The 25,379-nt window shown below is 39.2% G+C and overlaps 2 protein-coding genes across 2 annotated transcripts; both read left to right on the top strand.

The window, feature by feature from the left end:
• Positions 1–467: 467 nt before the first annotated feature.
• LOC124141995 (serine protease inhibitor Cvsi-2-like) lies at positions 468–3,682 on the top strand. Its single transcript, XM_046510217.2, has 4 exons — positions 468–611; positions 1,261–1,395; positions 2,855–2,951; positions 3,622–3,682. The coding sequence occupies exons 1-4, from the start codon at positions 569–571 to the stop codon at positions 3,629–3,631; spliced, it is 285 nt and encodes a 94-aa protein (XP_046366173.1). The 5' UTR covers positions 468–568; the 3' UTR covers positions 3,632–3,682.
• A 3,468-nt stretch (positions 3,683–7,150) lies between these two features.
• On the top strand, positions 7,151–11,094 carry LOC124141994 (integrin beta-5-like). Its single transcript, XM_046510216.2, has 4 exons — positions 7,151–7,294; positions 8,272–8,406; positions 10,113–10,209; positions 11,033–11,094. The coding sequence occupies exons 1-4, from the start codon at positions 7,252–7,254 to the stop codon at positions 11,040–11,042; spliced, it is 285 nt and encodes a 94-aa protein (XP_046366172.1). The 5' UTR covers positions 7,151–7,251; the 3' UTR covers positions 11,043–11,094.
• Positions 11,095–25,379: the final 14,285 nt, after the last annotated feature.

A 25,379-nucleotide genomic window follows, 5' to 3' on the forward strand; every position in this document is an offset into this window, starting at 1 on the left:
TTGTAGCCTGTTCTTTTTTATAAGAAAAACACCTTGCAACAGTGTAATTTTTGCTGCAGGCATTGTCTTTCTTTTCAATAGTCTAAACTATAAAAAATCAAGAATTTTAGGGAACGATTTTTTTTTCCCGATTAATTCGATAAAATTATAGATATGTTTCAAGGCTCTACCTCAGCTAATTCTAAAGTTAGACAACATATCAAATGTATCATTACCTTGGGATTTGCCAGAAATTAGTGTCAGGCTATACCTCATTTCGAAAATTAGAACATATTTCAGAGTCTATGCACATGTTAATTTTCTATGATGTGACCGTGTGAGGTACTCATTGTCACGATTCCCCACTATGGGTGTAAACTAGACACATGGAATAGACCACAAATGCATTTTCAAGATCTTAACTTCAGGTAAGGTCGGAATCTAGTGTGAATATTTTTTAAAGATAAACGCAGATCAGTTATGTTTGTTTGGGCAGTGAAACATGTTCCAAACTATTGGTCCTAGATAACACCTTCACTATAAATTACCACTGGCGTGGCTCACAGACACATTGTACTACACTACAATTATGAAGTGCACTCTCGTCCTGGCAGCTGTGTGTGCTGTTGTGGGTGAGTGATGTTTGTTGGTTTATTTAACCCCGCACTCAGTAACATACCTCTAAATAATAGAGTCAGCTCAACACAATTCACCGATTGGGTGAATGATATGTTTGATGTGATGTCTGGTTCTCTTTAGACTATGTTTGACATTTGACTTTGAAAAATGTAGCGCGGACTAAAATGAGGATCGTGTAATAAGATTGTATATAACATTCAATGGTTTGGTTGGTCGAGACGCGAATATTTACAGGCTGCCATGATATAGCTGTATTAGTCATTAATTTCACACCCGCTTCAATAATTAACCAGATGATTCTCTTGTTCAGGATACCCAGCATGTTTGGCGAGCATTTTGATATACTTCTTTAAACCTTAGGTAATTATTATCAAACTAAGCCTTACATGAGACGATTTCTTCCATTGTTACCGATGCATATTTACTTCTTCGTCTACCAAAACATCCTGATTTTTGTAATTACATTCACACGATAAAGTCCTGATTACGCTGACGCACTGGATGAGGACACTTGAACCTGAACACTTAGGGGATTGTACATCGAACTTAGTTGACTGCGTCATACAGCCAATATATTTGTTTCTCTATTTTCATTCCGATGCATTAATGTATATCTTTAGGTTTTCCTTATATGTAATGTAGTCCTGGTAACCTCTGAACGATGCAGTAACGCGGGTGACTGTTCCCACGTGAGCTGCGACTCCTCGACGACACTTGGATGTTCCCACGGAGAGTGCACGTGTCTGGAGGGAGCAAGCACAGCCCCCTGCCCACAGAGTGAGTCATACTGTATCTTCTCTTTCCATCTTCAAATAACATCTTCCGTCCATCATTTCTCAAAATCACCATTATTAGTGTCCTTGTGTCATATTTTGCATATGTTATCACTGGTTTACGTGAGTAACACACACATTTATTTATAAATAAAAGCAACAATACCATTTCTATAATCATAAGAAATGCCTGTAAAAAGCAGAGTCCGTTGTACGATTCCCACAATATCATAAGCATACGTGACGAGGCATAAAGCGATATTATACCTTATTATGTGGCAGTAGGGGTAATAAGTATATTTCTGATGATTGTTTGATGGCAGCAGATTGAAGCACTCGTAAAAGGCAAGTGCCGTTCTTTCCAGATATATTTTATTGACGGTGTGCGACAATCAGCTAGCTGTTAGCGAGACGAGGCGATTCGAGGCCCTCTACGATCTGACTATTGTACTTGCCCCGTCTGGACGGGATACCTATCTGAAATCGTTGACTTTTCTGCCTGCTTCCAACACCGTTTTCTGAATTCCAGATTGGAGCACCTGCTTCCCTCGAGGCATCGACTGTGACAAATACTGCACTTTCATGAGTGCACTGACATATGTAATGGGGCCTATTATATTTGCCTCTGGAACATTCGACCCATTTGGTTAATTATTCTTTGATTTGGTACTGTACTCTACGATTTTGGAGTTAATTTCTCTTTGTAACTGGGTAATCAACTCGTAACGACATATAGGTAACGTATGTTTTAACTTCGAGCAATATCCTACCACCTATAATATTTGCTGTCTACATTTCACAACTTTTGAGGTTCAGACGAACATGTTGCTTCTACGAAGATTTCAAGGAGGTCATACGACTTTAAAAATGTGTTTGATCAATATTACAACAATAAAGGCCCATGTCAAGTTTTCAAAAACATTTATCGAAGACATGTGGAGGACATCAGTGACAAAACTGACGTCCGATGCAATTCCCTACTTTGACTGGTACCATATGTTCCCGTGCTTGTTAGGTGGACAATTGACTTGCAATCGTAAGTGTTGTTGCAGTGTTGCAACTATATGATTGGGATTCATAAATACATGCTCTGATAAAGTCGGAATCATACAACGGAGTCTTGTTTTAGTGGGTGATTCTTATGGTTGTGGAATTAGTTTTGTCGCTTTTATTTTTTAACCATTTGTTTAATTGCGTTTAAGGTAATAATTTTAAACCATTTTCAAACACTATTCTGAGTTTGAATATAAAAATTTCATGTTCAATATAGTTTCCATTACATATCAATTTATGAGGACAAATACTGCCACGACACTGCAGCTCACGTGTGAATGTAGGAAGTAGTTTCAGCATTGATATTCAAATGTTGGAGCTTAAGCGTTAAGCTGCCATTTACAACAAAGTGGTCGTGGTTAAGGCATACGAATAGAAAATATGGTCCAACCTTGACCTTTGTGTTTCAGCCACCTGTGCTGCGCGCTCTGACTGTGATTCCTGCTCGTGTCACGGCAACAGACAGCACCACTGCTTCGACGAACGTTGTACTTGCGGCTTCGGATTGTAAGTTAATACATCTAAATGTCACATGACCCATAACGGAAACTATGGTAAGATGATGAGAAAAACGCAAAGGTAAACAGTGAATGTGACCATGTTCTTATAAGAATTAATATTGATACATTTTGAATTCACATTCCGCGAGGTAATTTCTATGTTCTTCACTCAAGTCATGGTGAAATGTCTCGTTGTGTTCATTGTCGTTAGTGTTTACAGCAGATTGAAAGCATCTTCAAGAGGCAAGAGAGTTAAGTGACTATAAAAGCCTAGTTTCCACCCTTGCCGAACTAGGCTGGTATTATGGAGTTACATTTTGGCTTGACTAACGAGTCTATGCATAGTCCAATCAAAATCGCGCAACGAAATCGAAATCCGGTTCGTCAACTGTCGTGCAGATTTCGGTCGATTGCTTGATTTGCAAAACGTGCACCGACAACTCGTTGTCAACAGATATTTTCCAAATCTTTTCATGTTTTTAATCAAGGTGTTCAAGTGATTTGATGCACTTCACGATGTAAGACCCGTTTGATTACAATATAAATGCAAGTGATACGAGAGGTGGAATCTGATTTTTCCACATGATTACATATCAACTGTGAAGTGGGACTTTTTGTAAATAGTTGGATGATCATCATTATTATTATTCATTCAATACTGTTTCTCATTCTTTCAGCGGAAAGTGAAGACTCTGGCGACCAATGGCTTGTTACTTATGCGAATAAAGGGTTTTCTGAATGTATGCTTTTCTGTTAGATTTGATAGCACATCTAATATGTGAATGGATGAATCTATGTGTGCAAATGTATGTAAGTGCATACCAGATATTTCACCTCGCCATCTCCTGGTATTCCATTCGTTTATGGGATTTTAAGCATGGCATGTTCCGATGGGGAAAAAACGAAATTATACCGAACTATAAAAGCAAATAACATCACCCCATTTTGGGGAAAGATCGGGCATGGTGATTTCTCATGCTTTAGACAATGACTTCCATTGATTATGCACATGCCACCATGGGATGCAGCTGAAATATTGCCTTCTGCGGCGTTAAACAACGAACATACAAATATTGCAGCAATTAGTAATTAATTATGGCTCGGTCTCTTTCAGAAACATATTCTGACGCCCTTTTTGGTAACTTTGGCACTTATGATCATGTTCTACTCTCTATTTATGATGACTCTGTTCAATGTCTCCTAATAACATAACGTCATGGCGGGGCCATATTTATATGGCTCCAAGACGGACTCTCTTCTCTCGATTAATCCTTCTGAATATAACCAATCACCAGAGAACCATCAGTGCGATATGCCTACACCTGAAGAGATGCTGATTTATTAAAACAGTTTACTTGATTTGTTTGAGTTTGTTGAATTTGATGTAGTCAGTATTGGAAACTGTTTCCTTGATATAAAAGAGTGGAATGAGTGGCTATCTGAACGACCACGGCATTGAGTTTATGTGCAGTGTGTTGAGATAAATAGCAACCCTGCAGAGTCCTTAGCTTTGATGAGGTAGGCTGTCCTGAAAAGTGAAACAGAAGGCTTTCTGTTTGATGCTCAGGACCAGTCAATTCCCACTCGAAACCGTCAATGTGTGATCTTGCATCAAAATGTAAATATGAAATGTAGATTATGCAATGAATTTAATGAGACTGTCCACAAACATGGTAACTTAAGCGACATGATGGAGTGGCTCGATCCTTTTATTACCGCCTTTGCCATGCTTGTGGTTTCGACTCAGAGGTCCATCTATGGTACGACCCAGAATATGTAGAGGGTTTCATGGAAATGATAAATAAACAATTCTTTGGAATTGGCCCGTATACAGCCTCAGATCTATCCAGGCCAACAAACCTGATATTGTCCTTTTTGATAATTCCGATGAAATAATTGATATCATATAATTTTCTGTTCCTTTTGACACTAATGGTATTGACAAGATTCAGAGAAAAACATGGCAAATATGTCAGACCTTGCTTTCGAAATGTCACGCTTGCATCCCAAGTACCAACTTGTCTGACTCCCCATTGTTCTCGGTGCCTTAGTTTTGGTACCTCCCAATCTGTTGACTGACATCCAGAGAGTACCCGGATTTGCTACCAGGAATACAACCCTTCTGGCAATCTTGGTAATGCAGAAGGTTGCAGTGTTGGGAAGTCTTCACATTCTCCGAAATGTTCTGGGTGGGTTTGACAAGGCAGCACTTCCTGGGAGAAGTCCCATTCGCTGTCTAGGCTGCGTGTGGAGGAGGCAAGGGCCCTGAGCTGATGATGAGCTTAACCAGCCTGACTGTGCCAGGATCATCCAAACCCTCTTTGCTTTATTTTATTTCAATCTGTACATCATCATCATCATCATCATCATCATCATAAGAAGAAGAAGATATAGAATATCACTACATTGGGGTGTTGTTTGTTTTCCCCCAAACTCGTGTGAGAATATATCAATCTATTTCTATTTTGGTTAACTTTCTGTCACATGGAACCGTCCACGGTTACTCATGGTCACGATTCCTGTCTATCAGTGTAAACAAGACACATGGTCGCAAGGTGTGTAATAGACCAAAAAAGTTCAATCTTTCTGTTTCACGATCTTTAATCCAGGTCAGGTCGGAAACGCGTGGGTTTTTTTAACGATAAACGCAGATCAGTTATGTTTGTTTTGTCAGTGAAACACCTTCCAAACTATTGGTCCTAGATAACACCACCACTATTAATTACCACTGGCGTGACTCACTGACACATTGTACTACACTACAATAATGAAGTGCACCCTCGTACTGGTGTCTGCTGTTGTGGGTGACTGATGTTTGTTGGTGTGTTATTTAACACCGCACTCAGTAATATGCCTGTCAATAATAGAGTCTGCACAACACAATACATTGATTGGGTGAATGATGATATGTTTGATGTGATGTCTGGTTGTCTTTGACTATGCTTGACATTTGACTTTAAAAATGAGGATCGAGTAAAAAGACATTACTTTTTTTTGCTGCTTATGCTTTCACTCAAAGGTTTGGCTGGCCCCAGATTCGATTATTTAGGAAAGCCGGAGGTGATACAGGTCTCAGACGTTTACCACTTCGGTGAAACCCACGAGCACAGGTATGGTGTTGACAAATCAAGAAACATTATCTGGGCGAACCGGGATTCGAACCCACAATCAAAGGTTTCTGGCGTGCCCAAGGGACGCATCTCTGCACAGCGAATCGCGGCGCCTTAGACGACTGGGCCACCCGTGACCCCAATTGCAATTAGAGATACCAGTTAAGCATCTGCTGACCACCACACAACAACCAACATGACATGACTCGCTCGTCTCTGGGGCTCCCGTCACCTACACTGAACTCAGTAGATATTCCCGTTGAAAGCAGGTGTTTCCAACTTCTTGATGATTGTGTATGTAAATGCTATAATGAACATGTTTTTAGAAAAAAGCATCTTATCGTTTCTTTCTTGATACCGGATAAATATGGGCACTGTATTGGTACGGCTGCTGTATTCATACGCCACCTTAAAACCAACATCAACCTTGAATTTCGATAATGTGCAAGTTTAAGTGAGTATTAAATAAATTACAACTCTTGTCACCGTTAGACGACGTTTCTTTTATTAAAACTGCTTTCGCTTTCGCACCTTATGCACCGACAACTTTGGTGGCGTCTGGCATTTTGCATTGACAGTATAATTATATTATTTTTCAGCTACAGCTACAAAACCAGACATTATTTTATTTAAAACCAAGAGCCTTATTTTTTAAAAAGCGAAAACACCTTGCACCTTGTGGCAGGCAAATATGTTTTTGTCAATAGTTGTGTAGCATAATTCGTTTTCAAGAATTTTTGGTGACGATTTATTATTTTGCGATTAATTCGATAAAATTATAAATATAATTCAAGAATCTACCTCATCTAACTATGAAGTGTATATAAGAAATATATCATTACCTTGGGGTTTGTCCGAAAATCGGGTCAGAATATATCTAATTCTGAAAATAGAACATATTTCAGTCTATGCACATGTTAATTTCTACGATGTGACCGAGTGAGCGCAGATACACATTGTCACGATTCCCCACAATCGGTGTAAACTAGACACATGGAACAGACCACAAATGTCTTTTTCAAGATCTTAACTTCAGGTAAGGTCGGAATCTAGTGTGAATATTTTTTAAAGATAAACGCAGATCAGTTATGTTTGTTTGGGCAGTGAAACATGTTCCAAACTATTGGTCCTAGATAACACCTTCACTATAAATTACCACTGGCGTGGCTCACAGACACATTGTACTACACTACAATAATGAAGTGCACTCTCGTCCTGGCAGCTGTGTGTGCTGTTGTGGGTGAGTGATGTTTGTTGGTTTGTTATTTAACCCCGCACTCAGTAATATGCGTTTGCAAAACACAATTCACTGATTGCGTGAATGATATGTTTGATGTGATGTCTGGTTCTTTTTAGACTATGTTTGACATTCGGACTAAAATGAGGATCGAGTATAAAGACTTTACGTTACATTCAATGGTTTGGTTGGACCAGACGCGAATAATTACAGGCTGCCATGATATAGCTGTATCATTGATTTCTTTCACTCACGTTTCAACAATTAACCAGCTGATTCTCATGGTCAGGATACCCAGCATAACTTCTTTTGGAGGCATTTAGTAGTTGGAGTCAGGATAAGATATCTGGATGAACAACTTCTTCATTACAATTAGGAGCGTCGTTTCGTCGTCAGTTCTAACACCGTTATCAAGCAAGTGATGTACAGAGTATGGTATATATGCAGGTATGAGGCAGTGTTTGTACAGTTCAGTGGTTAGGGACGTAGTTACACTGTTAGTGGAGTGTCAAGCATACCCTGTACATCACATTGATAATGGTGTTTATAGAACCTACACCGAAATGACGTTCCTAATTGTAATGAAGAAGTTGTTCATCCATATATCCAGAAAATGGCTAGCTATACATGCCAGGTATTAAAACCAGCATGTATGGTGAGCAATTTTCTAGATTTTTTTAAACCTGAGGTAATGTTATGTTTTTTAAACAAAGCCTCTCATGTGACGATTTCTTCCATTATTTCCGATGCATATTTACTTCTTCGTCAACCAAAAATTCCTGATTTTTGTTACTGCGTTTACACAATTATATATTAAGACCTGATTACGCTCAAGCTGCTTAAGTGCTAGTGACCCTGAACACTTTTGGGATTATAAATAGAACTGAGTTGACTGCGTCATACAGCCAATGTATTTGTTTCTCTATTTTCATTCCGATGCATTAATGTATATCTTTAGGTTTTCCTCATATGTAATGTAGTCCTGGTAACCTCTGAACGATGCAGTAACGTGGGTGACTGTTCCCACGTGAGCTGTGACTCCTCGACGAAACTTGGATGTTCCCACGGAGAGTGCACGTGTCTTGAGGGGGCAAGCACAGCCCCCTGCCCACAGAGTGAGTCATACTGTATCTTCTCTTTCCATTTTAAAATAACATCTTATGTACATCATTTCCCAAAATCACCATTAGTAGTGTCCTTGTATCATATTTCCCACCCGTTATCACACGTGAGTAACACACACACACACACCTAACACACACACACACACACACACGCACGCACGCACGCACGCACGCACGCACACACGCACGCACGCACGCACGCACGCACGCACACCTGTGTGTGTATATATAAATAAAAGCAACAATATAATTTCCGTAATCTAAAAAAATACCTGCAAAAAGTACAGTCCAGTTTTCGATTCCGACTATATCATAAGCATACGTGATGATACCAAAACCAACCCAATACATGTATCGCTACATTCAAAGGCATAGAGCGATATTATACCTTATTATGTGGCAGTAGGGGTAATAAGTATATTTCTGATGATTGTTTGATGGCAGCAGATTGAAGCACTCGTAAAATGTCCAAGTGCCGTTCTTTCCAGATATATTTTATTGACGGTGTGTGACAATCAGAGTACATGACAGTTATCCTCCTTTGTGGATCAACACTTGGATAGGCTGTATTTTTAGAGAAGTTTCACGTGGAAATAATTTCCAGAGAGCTAGCTGTTAGCGAGACGAGGCGATTCGAGGCCCTCTACGATCTGACTATTGTACTTGCCCCGTCTGGACGGGATACCTATCTGAAATCGTTGACTTTTCTGCCTGCTTCCAACACCGTTTTCTGAATTCCAGATTGGAGCACCTGCTTCCCTCGAGACATCGACTGTGACAAATACTGCACTTTCATGAGTGCACTGACATATGTAATGGGGCCTATTATATTTGCCTCTGGAACATTCGACCCATTTGGTTAATTATTCTTTGATTTAGCACTGTATACTACGATTTTGGAGTTTGATTTCGCTTTTTAACTAAGGAATCAATGCATAACAACATATAGGTAACGTATGTTGTAACTTCGAGCAATATCCTACCAGCTACAGCCCTTGCTGTCTACATTTCACAACTTTTGAGGTTCAGTCGAACATGTTGCTTCTACGAAGATTTCAAAGAAGTCATACTACTCTAAAATTGTGTTTGATCAATGTTACAACAATCAAGGCCCATGTCAAGTTTTCAAAAACAATTATCGAAGACGTGTGGAGGATATCAGTAACAAAACTGATGTCAGATGCAATTCCCTATTTTGACTGGTACCATATGTTCCCGTGATTCCTAGGTGAAAAACTGACTTGCCATCGTATGTGTTTGTGATGACTGCCATCGGTGGTGCAGTGTTACCACCATATGATTGTGATTCATAAACACATGCTTTGATAAAGGCGGAATCATACAACGGAGTCTGGTTTTAGTGGATAATTCTTATGGTTGTTGAATTAGTTTTGTCGCTTTTACTTTTTAACCATTTGTTTAATTGCGTTTGGGGGATTAATTTTAAACCATTTTCAAACACTATTCTGGGTTTGAATTTAACAATTTCATGTTCAATAATAGTTTTCATTACGCATCAATTTATGAGGACAAATACTGCCACGACACTGCAGCTCACATGTGAATGTAGGAAGTAGCTTCAGCATTGATATTTATGTACCGAAGCTGAAGCGTTAAGCTGTTCGTGTACAGCATAGTTGTCGTGATTAAGGCATATGAATAGAAAATTCAGTCCAACCTTGACCTTTGTGCTTCAGCTACCTGTGCTGCGCGCTCTGACTGTGATTCCTGCACGTGTCGCGACAACAGACAGCACCACTGCTTCGACGGACATTGTACTTGCGGCTTCGGATTGTAAGTTAATACATCTAAATGTCATATGACCCATAACAGAAACTATAGTAAGATGATGAGAAAAACGCAAAGGTAAACAGTGAATGTGACCATGTTCTTATAAGAATTATTATTGAAACATTTTGAATTCAAGGTAATTTCTATGTTCTTCACACAAGCCATGGAGAAATGTCTCGTTATGTTCATTGTCATAAGAGTTTACAGCAGATTGAAAGCATCTTCAAGAGGCAAGAGAGTTAACTGACTATACAAGTCCAGTTTCCTCCCTTGCCGAACTAGGCTGGTATTATGGAGTTACATTTTGGCTTGACTAACGAGTCTATGCATAATCCAATCAAAATCGAAATCTGGTTCGTAAACTGGCGTGCAGATGTCGGTCGATTGCAGGATTTCCAAAGCATGTACACCGACAACTCATTGTCAACAGATATTTTCCAAATCTTTTCATGTTTTTAATCAAGGTGTTCAAATGATTTGATGCACTTCGCGATGTAAGAACCGTTTTATCACAATGTAAATGCAAGTGATACGAGAGGTGGAATCTGATTGGCCCATAGAAGAAGCTTTGAAGGGACATAACTCGCAATAACCACTGGTGGAGCTACGATCGAGTCCAGGAATTCCAGCCTAGTTCGGCAAGTTTGGAAACTGGACTTTAAAAGTCAGTTAATTCTTTTGCCTCGGGAAGATGATTGAAAGGGAAATAGAGAGTATCTCTTTTTCCCACATGATTACATATCAAACTGTGAAGTGGGATTTTATCTTAACAGTTAAACGATCATCATTATTATTATTCATTCAATACTGTTTCTCATTCTTTCAGCGGAAAGTGAAGACTCTGGCGACCAATGGCCTGTAACTATTGCGAATAAAGGGTTTTCTGAATGTATGCTTTTCTGTTAGATTTGATAGCACATCTAATATGTGAATGGATGAATCTATGTGTGCAAATGTATGTAAGTGCATACCATATATTTCACCTCGCCATCTCCTGGTATTCCATTCGTTTATGGGATTTAAGCATGGCATGTTCCGATGGGGAAAAAACGAAATTGTACCGAACTATAAAAGCTAATAACATCATCCAATTTTGGGGAAAGATCGGGCATGGATGATTTCTCATGCTCTAGACAATGACTTCCATTGATTATGCACATGCCACCATGGGATGCAGCTGAAATATTGCCTTCTGCGGCGTAGAACAACGAACATACAAATATTGCAGCAATTAGTAATTAATTATGGCTCGGTCTCTTTCAGAAACATATTCTGACGCCCTTCTTGGTAACTTTGGCACTTATGATCATGTTCTACTCTCTATTTATGATGACTCTGTTCAACGTCTCCTAATAACATAACGTCATGGCGGGGCCATATTTATATGGCTCCAAGACGGACTCTCTTCTCTCGATTAATCCTTCTGAATATAACCAATCACCAGAGAACCATCAGTGCAATATGCCTACACCTGAATAGATGCTGATTTATTAAAACAGTTTACTTGATTTGTTCGAGTTTGTTGAATTTGATGTAGTCAAAATTGGAAACTGTTTCCTTGGTATAAAAGAGTAGAATGAGTGGCTATCTGAACGACCACGGCATCGAGTTTATGTGCAGTGTGTTGAGAAAAAAGGCAACCCTGCAGAGTCCTTAGCTTTGATGAGGTAGGCTGTCCTGAAAAGTAAAACAGAAGGCTTTCTGTTTGATGTTCAGGACCAGTCAATTCCCACTCGAAACCGTCAATGTGTGATCTTGCATCAAAATGTAAATATGAAATGTAGATTATGCAATGAATTTAATGAGACTGTCCAACACATTGTCAGTGGATGCCAAGCTTTGGCACAAACACAATAACTTAAGCGACATGATCGAGTGGCTCGATCCTTTTATTACCGTCTTTGCCATGCTTGTGGTTTCGACTCAGAGGTCCATCTATGGTACGACCCAGAATATGTAGAGGTTTTCATGGAAATGATAAATACACAATTCTTTGGAATTGGCCCGTATACAGCCTTACATCTATCCAGGCCAACAAACCTGATATTGTCCTTTTTGATAATTCCGATGAAATAATTTATATCATTTATTTTCTGTTCCTTTTGACACTAATGGTATTGACAAGATTCAGGAAAAACATGGCAATTATTTCAGACCTTGCTTTCGAAATGTCACGCTTGCATCCCAAGTACCAACTTGTCCGACTCCCCATTGTTCTTGGTGTGTTATGTTTGGTACCTCCCAATCTGTTGACTGACATCCGGAGAGTACCCGGATTTGCTACAAGGAGTGAGTGAGTTAAAATTTAACGTCGCATCGGCATTTTTTCAGCCATATAGCGACGAGACCAAGCTAATATATACACAATTTAGTTATTTATGCAATGTCATATTTAAAAACAATTGATGACAATTAATGGACAGAGCCTTTAATAATGTCAGTTGCTAATAGCATCACACCAAATTTAAAAACAAGCATTTAATTATTCACATACATATTTAAAATTTATTATACAGACCAATTTCTTTCAAGTAATTTATGATGAGATGCCCGTTGACACGGGAAAAGAGATCTTTTAGATTTACACTTTGATAATGTGAATCCCTTGTGATTGCAAAGTCCACACAGTCAAGCAATATATGCTTGACGGTGAACCTTTCATCGCAAGGGATACACTTAGGAGGTTCGTCCTCATCTGTCTTCAGCAGATATTCGTGTGTAAACCGACTGTGGCCAATACGACACCGTCGTAAAACGATCTCGTCATGTCTTGACTGACAACCCAAGTAGTTATGACCGATTGTTGGTTTCAATTCGTGTAGTTTATTGCTTCCTACTTGGGTGTCCCACCTCTTTTGCATGAGATCCCGAGTATAAGATTTGATGGTTGGTTTGAAATCACTGTACGGGATAAAGAGTGGAGACAACGGTTTTTCAAGAGCTGCTTTAGCTGCAGTATCGGCTTTTGAGTTACCTGTTATGCCTACATGACTTGGTAACCAGCAAAAGACGATGTCACATTGGCCAGTAGAAAGATCATTATAGAGTTCTAAAATGTCAAGGATTATAGGATGATTTGAGGAGATACTTTCAAGTGCCTGAAGGCATGATAATGAATCGGAGAAAATGATGAAATTTTTGGATTGGTTTTGATGTTTGATATAGGTCAAAGCTGTAAAGATAGCTTTGGCCTCAGCAGTAAAAATTGAACTAGTATCTGGTATTCTTGAGGAGACAGTTCTGGATCCAATGATGGTGGCACTTGCAACTTTGCCACCATCCTTGGACCCGTCTGTAAAAATGGACCTGTGAGAATTATATTTGGAGCGTAATTGGTTATATGATTGTTGATATACCAAAGGATTGGTATCCGACTTTTTTAGATTGGTTAGAGTGAGGTCTACTTCTGGCTTCACCATCTGCCAGGGAGGAGAAGACAGAAGACGGTGAGGTGAAATAATATTTAAATCCAATTTAGCTGTAGTGATGTGTGTTTGAATTCTGATTCCATGTGGTGGAACCAGGTTTGAGAGATTTTGAAACAGGTTTTCATATTGAGGGTGGAACACACAATTGTATGCTGGATTAGATTTATTTGAGTGCAATTTAGTGATATATTGCAGTGAAAGTTTAATGCGGCGCAGTTCGAGTGAAGGTTCGTCGGCCTCCACATACAAACTGTCCACAGGAGAGGTCCTAAAAGCTCCAAGACAGAGTCTTAGGCCTTGATGGTGTACAGTGTCCAATTTTTCTAAATTGCTTTTGCAGGCTCCACCATAGACAATGGAACCATAGTCCAGTTTGGAGCGTATTAACGATCTGAACAAGTGAAGGAGGGTGGTCTGATCCCCTCCCCACTCGGAATTTGAAACGACTTTTAACAAGTCGAGAGCCTTCAGGCACTTTGCCTTGAGATATTTAATGTGTGGTAAGAATGTGAGATGACGGTCAAATATGAGGCCCAGGAATTTGGCCTCCTCTACTACCTTGATAGGAGTACCATCTAAAAATAAATCTGGATCCTTGTGAGGTTTGTATTTACGACAAAAGTGAATACAGTTTGTTTTGGATTTAGAAAATTTGAAGCCGTTTTCGTTGGCCCATTTTTGAATTTTGTTAAGACAGAGCTGTAGCTGTCTTTCTATTGTATTCATATTCTTACCACGACAAGAAATATTGAAATCATCCACAAAAAGTGAACCATCAACGCTATTGTTTAATACTTTAGTGAGACTATTAATTTTGATGCTGAAAAGGGTGACTGACAGTATGCTGCCTTGAGGGACGCCCTGGTCTTGATCAAATTGATCAGACAGGGTAGAGCCCACTCGTACTTGAAATTGTCTGTTGTTTAAAAATTTAGATATGAAGTGAGGTAATCTGCCCCTCAATCCAAATTCATGCAAATCTTTTAAAACACCATGTTTCCACGTTGTATCAAATGCTTTCTCTAGATCGAAAAAGATTGATACAGTATGTTGTTTGTTGACAATGGAATTTTTAATAAACGATTCTAAACGCACCAAATGGTCAATGGTACTTCTGTTTTTTCGGAAACCACACTGGATGTCACTCAGGAGGTTATTGGTCTCCAGGTACCAGACTAATCGATTGTTGACCATTGGCTCCATGGTTTTGCAAACACAGCTAGTTAATGATATTGGACGGTAGTTGGATGGATCTGTGTGATCCCGTCCAGGCTTTGGAATAGGAATAATAATAGCATTGTGCCACGAAGGAGGGAAATTTCCGATTGTCCATATTTCATCAAATATATTAAGTAAAGTTTCCAAACATGAATCGGGCAAGTGTTTCAGGAGCTGATAGTGGATGTTGTCTGCTCCTGCTGCAGTGTCATGAGATTGTCCTAGGGCAGTATATAATTCATTGAGTGAAAATGTTTCGTTATAGTCCTCACCATTATCAGAGTTAAAATTTACTGTTTTCTTTTCCTGCTGTTTTTGAAACCTCTGGAATTGAGGATTATAGTTTGATGATGAGGAATGATTTGCCAAAGTGTCACGAAGTTTGTTGCCTATTTCAGATTTAGTTGTTAAAAGTGTATTACCATCTTATACAACCCTTCTGACAATCTTGGTAATGCAGAAGGCTGCAGTCTTGGGGAGTCTTCACAATCTCCGAAAAGTTCTGGGTGGGTTTGACAAGGCAGCACTTCCTGGGAGAGTCCCATTCGCTGTCTGGGCTGCGTGTAGAGGAGGCAAGGGCCCTGAGCTGAAGATGAGCCTAACCAGCCTGACTGTGCCAGGATCATCCAACCCTCTTTGCTTTATTTTATTTCAATCTGTACATCATCATCATCATCATAAGAAGAAGAAGAAGAAGATAAAGAATATCACTACATTGGGGTGTTGTTTGTTTTCCCCCAAACTCGTGTGAGAATATATCAATCTTTTTCTATTTGGGTTAACTTTCTGTCACATGGAATCGTCCACGGTTACTCATGGTCACGATTCCTGTCTATCAGTGTAAACAAGACATATGGTCGCAAGGTGTGTAACAGACCAAAAAAGTTCAATCTTTCTGTTTCACGATCTCTAATCCAGGTCAGGTCGGAAACGCGTGGGTTTTTTTAACGATAAACGCAGATCAGTTATGTTTGTTTTGTCAGTGAAACACCTTCCAAACTATTGGTCCTAGATAACACCATCACTATTAATTACCACTGGCGTGGCTCACTGACACATTGTACTACACTACAATAATGAAGTGCACTCTCGTACTGGTGTATGCTGTTGTGGGTGAATGATGTTTGTTGGTGTGTTACTAGTATTTAACCCCGCACTCAGTAATATGCCTGTCAATAATAGAGTCTGCACAACACCATACAATGATTGGGTGAATGATGATATGTTTGATGTGATGTCTGGTTGTCTTTGACTATGTTTGACATTTGACTTTAAAAATGAGGATCGAGTAAAAAGACATTACGTTTTTTCGCTGCTTATGCTTTCACTCAAAGGTTTAGATGGCCCCAGATTCGATTATTTACAGGCTGCAATGATATAGCTGGGATATTGATTTCTTTCACTCACGTTTCAATATTTAACCAGCTGATATTTTGTTTAACCACACAGATTGTTTAGGATATCCAGTATGCAATACAACCTGAGGCAATGTTGTTATTTTTCAAAGAAAGTATTACATATAACGATTTCTTCCATTTTTACCGACGATTCGATATTTCCTGATTTTTCTTGCTCCATTTACACGATTAGGTCCTGATTTCGCACACGCACTGGATAAGTACACTTGAACCTGAACACTTTTGGGATCGAAAATAGAACTTGGTTGAATGTCATACAGCCAATATATGTATTTCTCTATGCTCATTCCAATGCATTAATGTATATCTTTAGGTTTTCCTTAAATGTAATATAGTCCTGGTGACCTCTGAACAATGCAGTAACGTGGGTGACTGTTCCCACGTGAGCTGCGACTCCTCGACGACACTTTGATGTTCCCACGGAGAGTGCACGTGTCTGGAGGGAGCAAGCACAGCCCCCTGCCCGCAGAGTGAGTCATACTGTATCTTCGCTTCCCATCTTCGTGTTTTTTCGTTTAGAGCTTATGATTATTCAATAATGACATCGATCACAAATAACATCTTACTTCAAAGATTTCCCCAAATCACCTAATTAGTGTCTTTGTGTCATATTTTCCACATGTTTCTACACGAGTTACACTCACCAAATCTAAAACCACTACCCTACACCATCACCATCACCCCTACTCCTCACACACTCCGCGCCCACACAACAAGTCCATCTTCTACGCCTCACCACAACCAAACACAAACAACATACATCAAATCAACAGACACACACACATACACACACACACACACACACACACACACACACACACACACACACACACACACACACATGTAAATATAAGCGACAATACCATTTCCATAATCATAAGAAATACCTGCAAAAAGCAGTCCATAGTACGATTCCGACTATATTATAAGCATACTGATGATACCAAAACCAACCCAACACATGTATTGCCACATTCAAGAGCGGTATAATACATTGTTATGTGGTACTAGGGGTTATAAGTTTATGATTGTTGGATGGCAGCAGATTGAAGCACTCGTAAAATGTCAAGTGCCGTTCTTTCAAGATATATTTCATTAACCCTGTGCGACAATCAGAGTACTTTAGAGTTATCCTCCTTTGTGGATCAACACTTGGATAGGCTGTAGTTTTAGAGAAGTTTCACGTGGAAATAGTTTCCAGAGAGCTGGTTGTGAGCGAGACGAGGGCGATTCGAAGCCTTTTACGATCTGACTATTGTACTTGCCCTGTCTGGACGGGATACCTATCTGAAATCGTTGACTTTTCTGTCTGCTTCCAACACCGTTTCCTGGATTACAGACTGGAGCACGTGCCTCACTCAAGCCATCGACTGTACCCCATACTGGATATTCATGAGTACACTGACTTATGTAATAGGGCCTATTATATTTTGCTTCTGGAACATTCGATACATTGTATTGCCTTTTATTGATTATAACACCGATTGTTTAGTTTCATCAACTCGTAACAACATATAGGTAATATTCCAGCAGCTACAGCCTTTATTGTCTACATTTCACAACTTTTGAGGTGAAATCGAGCATGTTGTTTCTTCGAAGATTTCAAGGAGCGTCATACGACGTTAAAAATGGGTTTGATCGAGGTTACATCATTTTAGGCCTCAAGTCAAGTTTTCAAAAGAGTTTGTTCATGTGGAGGACATCAGTGACAAAACTGAGAAACTTAAGAAAATTGTTGTCTTCACTGATATCGAAATATTTCAGTTTTCCTACTCAAACCAAATCTAAGAAGAAACATAAGAGCCTCCCTCAGCCTGGTGACTTCAAAGAGAAGAGTTTACAGAGCCAAATACGCATTGTGAGAGAATTTGAGAGCTTGGTCCAAATGTAAAGGTCAAATCAAGCTGAAAATTCAACTAAATACAAAAACATATTGTCGAGCCCCACTAATAACTACACGTACACCAACTTTTATTACATATCTATAAAGAATAATTCAGCTTTAAGCATAGACGAAATGCAATAATCAAGTCAGGGTCAAATTCAAAAGACCGCCTCCGTGGTCTTGTGGTAGAGCGTCCGCCCGGAGAGCGGAAGGTCCGGGGTTCGATCATACCAAAAGACGTTAAAAGATGGTACTTAGAAGATAAATACTATGTGTGTGTCTATTTCCGGGAAATTTTCATTCGAGCCCCTCAAGCTAACGCTTTCGGGTCTCGAGATGAATTTCCAAGCTGCAAATACTCGATAAAATCCCGGAAATAGACACACACATTGTATTTATCGATATTGTTAACCTATTGTTTTATTTAGAAAAAAACATGCGCACTCTTTAACACCTCGTACTTACTCTGTTGTGAGGCGTCAACATCGAACGTTCTGTCGCTGCTATGGTGATTGTGATTTTGGTAATTAACGTACACCGGTAATGAGACGCAAATACCATCACGTATATTTCAGCTGCGATACCTACATCCTTGAATTCCTCATACATTTTAGAATCAAATGCCAAATGGTCTTTGTCACCAATACAAATTGTCTAGATGTAATGAAGCAAAATAAATGAGGTGTGAAAACGAACACTGAAAAAACTGCACTTTTTGGAAATGTAAACAAAGCCATTCGTCTATTCATTGAGTACATTGGATCGAGATCTGCATTTTCAGAATATACACGGGAAGAGAATCGTAGGAAGAATTAGGGAATTAAACCTATAAACATTGCAATAATTTGATATTTTCAACAGAACTTGTCGAAGTTCCCGTCCTGTGTGACGCTATGACTGAGGCAAAATCACGCACAACGACAACGGTATTGATCAAAATTTCTGACTATTTTCGTTGGTTTCAATGAAAAATACAACAACAAAAAACAGTACACAGATTGTCAGAATGTTTCTAATTACTTACATGTCACATTTATGTATATACGAACCCTGAATCAACGAAAGCCCCTCGTAAAATCCCGCGCACTGTTAACAGTCAACACGCCATTTTGTAAAATGCGGTCACTGGTAGTGATGTCAAACTTCAACATATTTGTTGTACATATTTGGTAATTTCTCTGAGGTGAAGGTCCTTGAATGAAAGTACACACGATCATTGTTAACTGCTTTTTACTGTTTCATGATGTAGATCTTGCATACCTTTTGTACATTTTTTTCACACAATTAATTTCACTTTGGATATTAATCAATGTTCAATATGATATCAAACGTAGATATAGGCCACAGCATATATGAACGTTTGATAATCTCCTGTTTGTTTGAACAATGTTCACTTATGAAGTTGATAAGTTTATAGTGTCGTAAATGATATTTCTTTAATTTGAACAAGTGTACATGTGACAGGTACATTTACATTTCATCTTGTATGTATTTAAGGGAGTGTAATAGTCAATATTATAAGTTCATATAAATAGTGTCCATGAATAGCCGTTTCATTTTATTTTATAACTAAAACTGACGATATAACTTAACCAAAATCGATATTATTTTTCGTTAAATTATATGCACACATTTCTTGAAGAATTGGCTTGGTCTTTGATTTTTTTTATGACGTTTGATATACAGAACAGTGATATCTGAGGATTCGCCAGGAGCGCGTTAGTCGCTATGGTGATTGTGATTTTGGTAATTATTTCATCATAATTTTTTTTAATTTAAAATTTAAAATCCCAATTATTCCCATGAATAGAGAAAATCAAAATATTTGTTATGAATGTTAATTTTGTATTCTAATTTGCGTCCATTGTTAATTAGTATGCAAAAAATGCTGAGTAATTATGTATTCCTACACAGTGATTCGGTCAGGGAATGCAAATCGTATTTTCACCCTTTGACATTTGGTCATGTGACCCAAATTAACCAATCACAACACAGAACACACTTTTTATAGGTTTACAATTGTTGTTACCCTGTCTGGCGCTCGGCATTTAATGGGCTAAAACAAGGACTGGTAGGCTCGGAGTATACTGTATACTGTATACTGTGTATGAGTTGGGTATTGACGTTAACCTGCGGCATGGTATCTCAGTGAGCTAGCACTATAAATCGGCATCAGCCCGGACTAGTACAAGTAGCCACACACACACACACACACACACGCACACACACACACACACACACACGTGCATGCACGTCGCTGTATAAGTGCAATAATCTTGGACGCGACGTTAAACCCAATTTCACCTCACCTCACCTCAAATTCGAAAATGTCTTAAAATGCGGGAACATATATGTTACGTCCCTTACCAGCAACATATATACCACATTTCATTATTTTTTAACAGAAATGACTGAGCCTTTTCCATATGGCTGCCAAACCTTTACGGACGACGGTGACTACGATGGAAACGACGTACAACCAGACCGTGTCTAAGGCTCGCAGTATATATTTGTTATTACTGATGTGTGGTATGTTTTTTACGTCACTCGTCTATTAAGCTTCTTGTCGGTCCCTCCATAGCACTGCACGTTTGGTTGGTTGGTAGGTTGGCACAGAAAAAAATACATTAGAAACTGTTCATGTATAGCAAAGTGGTCGTGGTTAAAGTTTACTGACAATCCAACCTTGACTATTTTTGTTTCAGCAACCTGTGCTGCGCGCTGACTGTGATTCCTGCACGTGTCGTCTAAGGCACCGCGATTCGCTGTGCAGTTGCGTCCCTTGGGCACGCCAGAAACCTATGATTGTGGGTTCGAATCCCGGTTCGCCCCGATTACGTTTCTAGGTTTGTCAGCACCATACCCGTGCTCGTGGGTTCCACCGAAGTGGTAAACGTCTGAGACCTGCATCACTTCGGGCTTTCCTCCCACATTAAGCTTACACGCCGTGATATTAATGGAATACTGTTAAAAGCGGCGTTAAACCCAACTCACTCACTGACTCACTCCAAAAGTCATCAACAACTGAACCATGATAATGAGAAATGGCTACCCCACATTTCCCTGAGACCACATATGAAGATGTCTTCTCTTGATGAACCGATTATTGAATAGGCATCAGCACAGGGCTTGCTGTGCTCAGGCTTCCTGGGTTTATTATAAGTAAAGAGGACTGAAGTGGTCAATTTCTACCCCACAAGGAGTCATTTTGTTCATTAAAATATTCATTGAACCAAATAATAAAAAGTCGCTAAATGGACATATATATGACTTCCATCACGATAGTAAAAAGAAACGCAAAAGTGACATTAGGTGTATATTTTATGTCACATAAAAAGTCAACAGATGGTAATCGATTGTTCAAAATTGGCACACATCATTGTCGTTGGTCAAGGTAAAATACGGTACACATGGAACAGTAGATTTTCAAGGTGAAGTTCATTAGAGTTCACAACTGACCAGCATTGGGAGCAATCAGAGCCCGAATTGTGGCCTTGGAAATGTTCACACACGTGCACTCTGCCTGTAGTGCTTGTGCCAACTGTCGGAGGTTCTGTGGTTATTGCATACGTGCTCGCAGTCGATGATCCAGTACATCCCATAAATGTTCGATTGGGTTTAAATCTGGTGACGTGGAGGGCAATAGCAGGACCTGGATGTTTTGATTCCTGAAAAGGGCTGTTGTCGGTCTTGCTGTGTGAGGTCGGGCGTTGTCTTGTTTGAAAATAACGTTCGGTTGTTGCATGTTTGGAATGACGCGTGGCCGAAGAATCTCATCCATGTAACGTTGTGCCGTTAAATTCCCAGAACTTGCACCATGTCTGTTCTACTCGTGTAGGAGATGGCTGCCCACATCATCACACTACCAACACCAAATCTGTCAACTTCCTGTATTCAGTTTCGTGCATAACGATTCTCCTGTTTGCCGTCAGTCGATGGCGTGGCTGCGTTGGGCTTACGTCAGTCGTGGCATGGTTTCGCTGTTCGTTTGCTGTCAGAGTGTGATGGCATGCAAACCCAACGGGTTTTTTTTTATATCCCAACAAGTGATGTTGCACGTGCATGCCATGCTTTCACGTGCTTGTTGCTTTTGCGATTTATTCCATGTTTCACCAACTTTCTGCAGTACCTCATTCTTTCCACACAAATCAATTCCAGTACATGCAGAAATTCGTATTTGGTATTAATTTTGTATGTGTGTTGGCAACACTGTACATATTTACAATTTTACTACTTTAGGATTTTTTTTTTTGCAGAGAATTTATTCTTTTCCAGCAGTGACATGTCGCTAACGGATTCTTTCCGGGGCCCGGACTGCATTTGCATAAATTCTATTGCTGCCCGGCACTGCTGTCGGAGAGCTCTGTTTCTGTGACGCGCCCAGGACGGTAAAAGGTAAAAGGTCTGGTGCTGAAGGACCACATCCTCGTGAGGACTGACCATTTGATATTCTCTGTGGATATGTTGGGCACACAATTTCATTGACTTCATCAGAACTTCAAAACTGATGTCGTTGTAGACGATGTTGATGCGATAATAACACCTCTGACATGCCTGACAGTGGCAGTCCCGCACTGTCTGGACAAATATCCTTGAATCCTACAATTATTGCCGTTGTAGAAAAAGCTGTTGTACGTCTTTGTCGCAAATGTTGATCACGTAGAAACACAGGGCAACCTGACCTGGTTTGGGTCACGTGATGTACCATGCTAGAGATGATGCTCTGGAACACATACCCTGGCTACACCTGACCGCTATTCTCCTGCTTCCAATCACCCGAAGACGTTGTTCCGCTGATGAGGTTACTTTCTAATTGATCAGCACGATTGGTGATTATTCCATTGATGTTTGATAACAAACAAATCTAACAAGTAGATCAAGACATCATAAACATTTGGGACTCAGGCTGTTTTCATCAAATGCTAAATGTCATATAAGCAATATTATAACGATCACTGCAAAATTTATATGTTCGATGAGAAGGTTGAAGTATATGTTTAATAGAAATACATTGAATAGGAAGTACATGCAGTTTTTATTTGGTCGCATTTGGAATGTGCATACACATATAATCGACAAAAACATTTCCATAATAATTAGGAATCTCAAATAAAAGCAGGGCCCATTGTACATGTCCGATGGTACCCGTGCAAAGGCAAGTCAAGTGTTCACCTGAAACTACACAAAAAAGATATAGTACACGTAAAAATAGCTATTTGCATTGAACGTCACTGAATGTTGTGAAGGGTGTACACTGGAACGGAGGGATCAACCAGACAATCTTCAATTAGAAGCTGCAAGAATAGAAACTGCTGTTCCAAATTATGCATTGATTATTGCAAGATTGTTGATGCGGAGTTAAGCAATAATCACCAACTCACTCACTTTGTATCTTATATGAAATATATTACGATGTAATCACCATCTTATCTTGAAGACATCATACCAGCAGTGTTGGATCAAAGAACATGTATTCTCTTCGCAATTTCCGTTTACAAGATTAAAACATTATCATTATTATAAGTATTTGTTCTTTCGTCAATATGTATGTGGAACGATATATCGCTTCTGTACAGAAACCACACCTTTATCAAAATTCAGGGCAAATCTTCAGAAAGATAATTCGATTGCGCCTAAATATTGTTCCTTAGGCAAAGGAAACTTATACCATCATTCATACCATGCTAAGATATATGACCAGCCATTTAAATTAAAATTTATACAGAATAGGTATTATTATTAATTCAAAGTGTTGCTGTCGTGATCCATGTGAAAAATCATTTCATTACTTTTTCTTATGTAAATTGTATGCTTTATATAATTGTACAACGAAATGAGGCCCATGAACATCCGGGATAGAATAGGTCTTCAGCAACCCATGCTTGCCCGAAAAGGGAACTATGCTTGTCGTAAAAGGCGACTTACGAGATCGGGTGGTCAGGTTCGCTGATTTTGTTGATACATGTCATCGATCCCAATTGCATGGATCGATGCTCATGATGTCAATCACTGGATTGTCTCGTCCGTCATATAGCTGGAATATTGCTGAGTGCGGCAAAACAACGTAATGAGTTGTCAACAAGTAAGGATAAGATATATTGATGAACAACTTCTTTATTACACTTTCGAGCGACGTTTCGGTGTGAGTTCTAACACCGTTATCAAGCAAGTGGTACTTCTAACGGTGCTATAACATACACCGAAATGTCGATCCTAATTGTAATAAAGAAGTTGTTCATCCATATGTCTTATCCTTACTTAGTACTCCAACTACTAAATACCTCTGAAAGAAAAGTTGTCAACAAGTTTGAATAATATACATTTCCGTTAGATTTCAAATTAGTCTTGAATGGCAATGCACATTTCTCTGCGAGTGAAATTGAATGTATAGTGAATGCTGTTCAATTATGATATATACCATAAAAATCATTGCATTGTAATTACATTCGTCAAATATTAATTATTCTATACTGCTTCTCAATCCCTTCTTTTTGCCTGGTGATGTAAATATTATAGATAAGGTGTTCTAAGTTAGACCACTTTTACCCCATCCTTTTCACTATTGGGAATAAAATATGCTTAAAAGAAACCAATTAATCTGAATGATTGGTCATTTCAATGCAGGTTCATTCTTGTTGGCAACAATAAGACATTTTATCATTATCGCCATTGACAAAGCTTAGGTCAAGTGTCGCGCCTTTTACTTTATTTATCCCCACAACATATGAGCTCATTGCCATCTTCAACGCCCTGTACATTTAATTTCTCTCCAAAACAAACAACCACAACAGCAATAGGTACTGATTCACAAAGTAGCTTAAAAGAACTGCAAAATAATCATTCTAAAATGAGGGGTAAACAGGTAAAATACCCTCAATGGTAAAAACGATCCAAAAACAGGACAGGGAGGTTCACTTGGTTTGGGTGCCAACCCACATCGGAATATTTCGAAAACGAAGAACCCGCAAAACTGCCAAATCAGGGCTTTAACACGGTAAACTCCAAACACGGCCACAGCAATATCACACCCAAGCTATTACCCTACGTAAGCTCAAAGCTAAATGATCAACTCAATACCAAATCTCAACGGGTACAAAAGATCTTAAACAAACAAAGTAAAAATTACATCAACACAAAGTTACATGATACCACGAAAACAATTTAACGGCCAAGACAATTAGTGAACTCCACACTGGCCACACAAGCCTAATAGTCATAAGCACA

The sequence above is a fragment of the Haliotis rufescens genome, unplaced genomic scaffold (genome assembly GCF_023055435.1).
Source record: "Haliotis rufescens isolate VD_foot unplaced genomic scaffold, xgHalRufe1.0.p SCAF_3, whole genome shotgun sequence".
Lineage (NCBI taxonomy): Eukaryota > Metazoa > Mollusca > Gastropoda > Lepetellida > Haliotidae > Haliotis > Haliotis rufescens.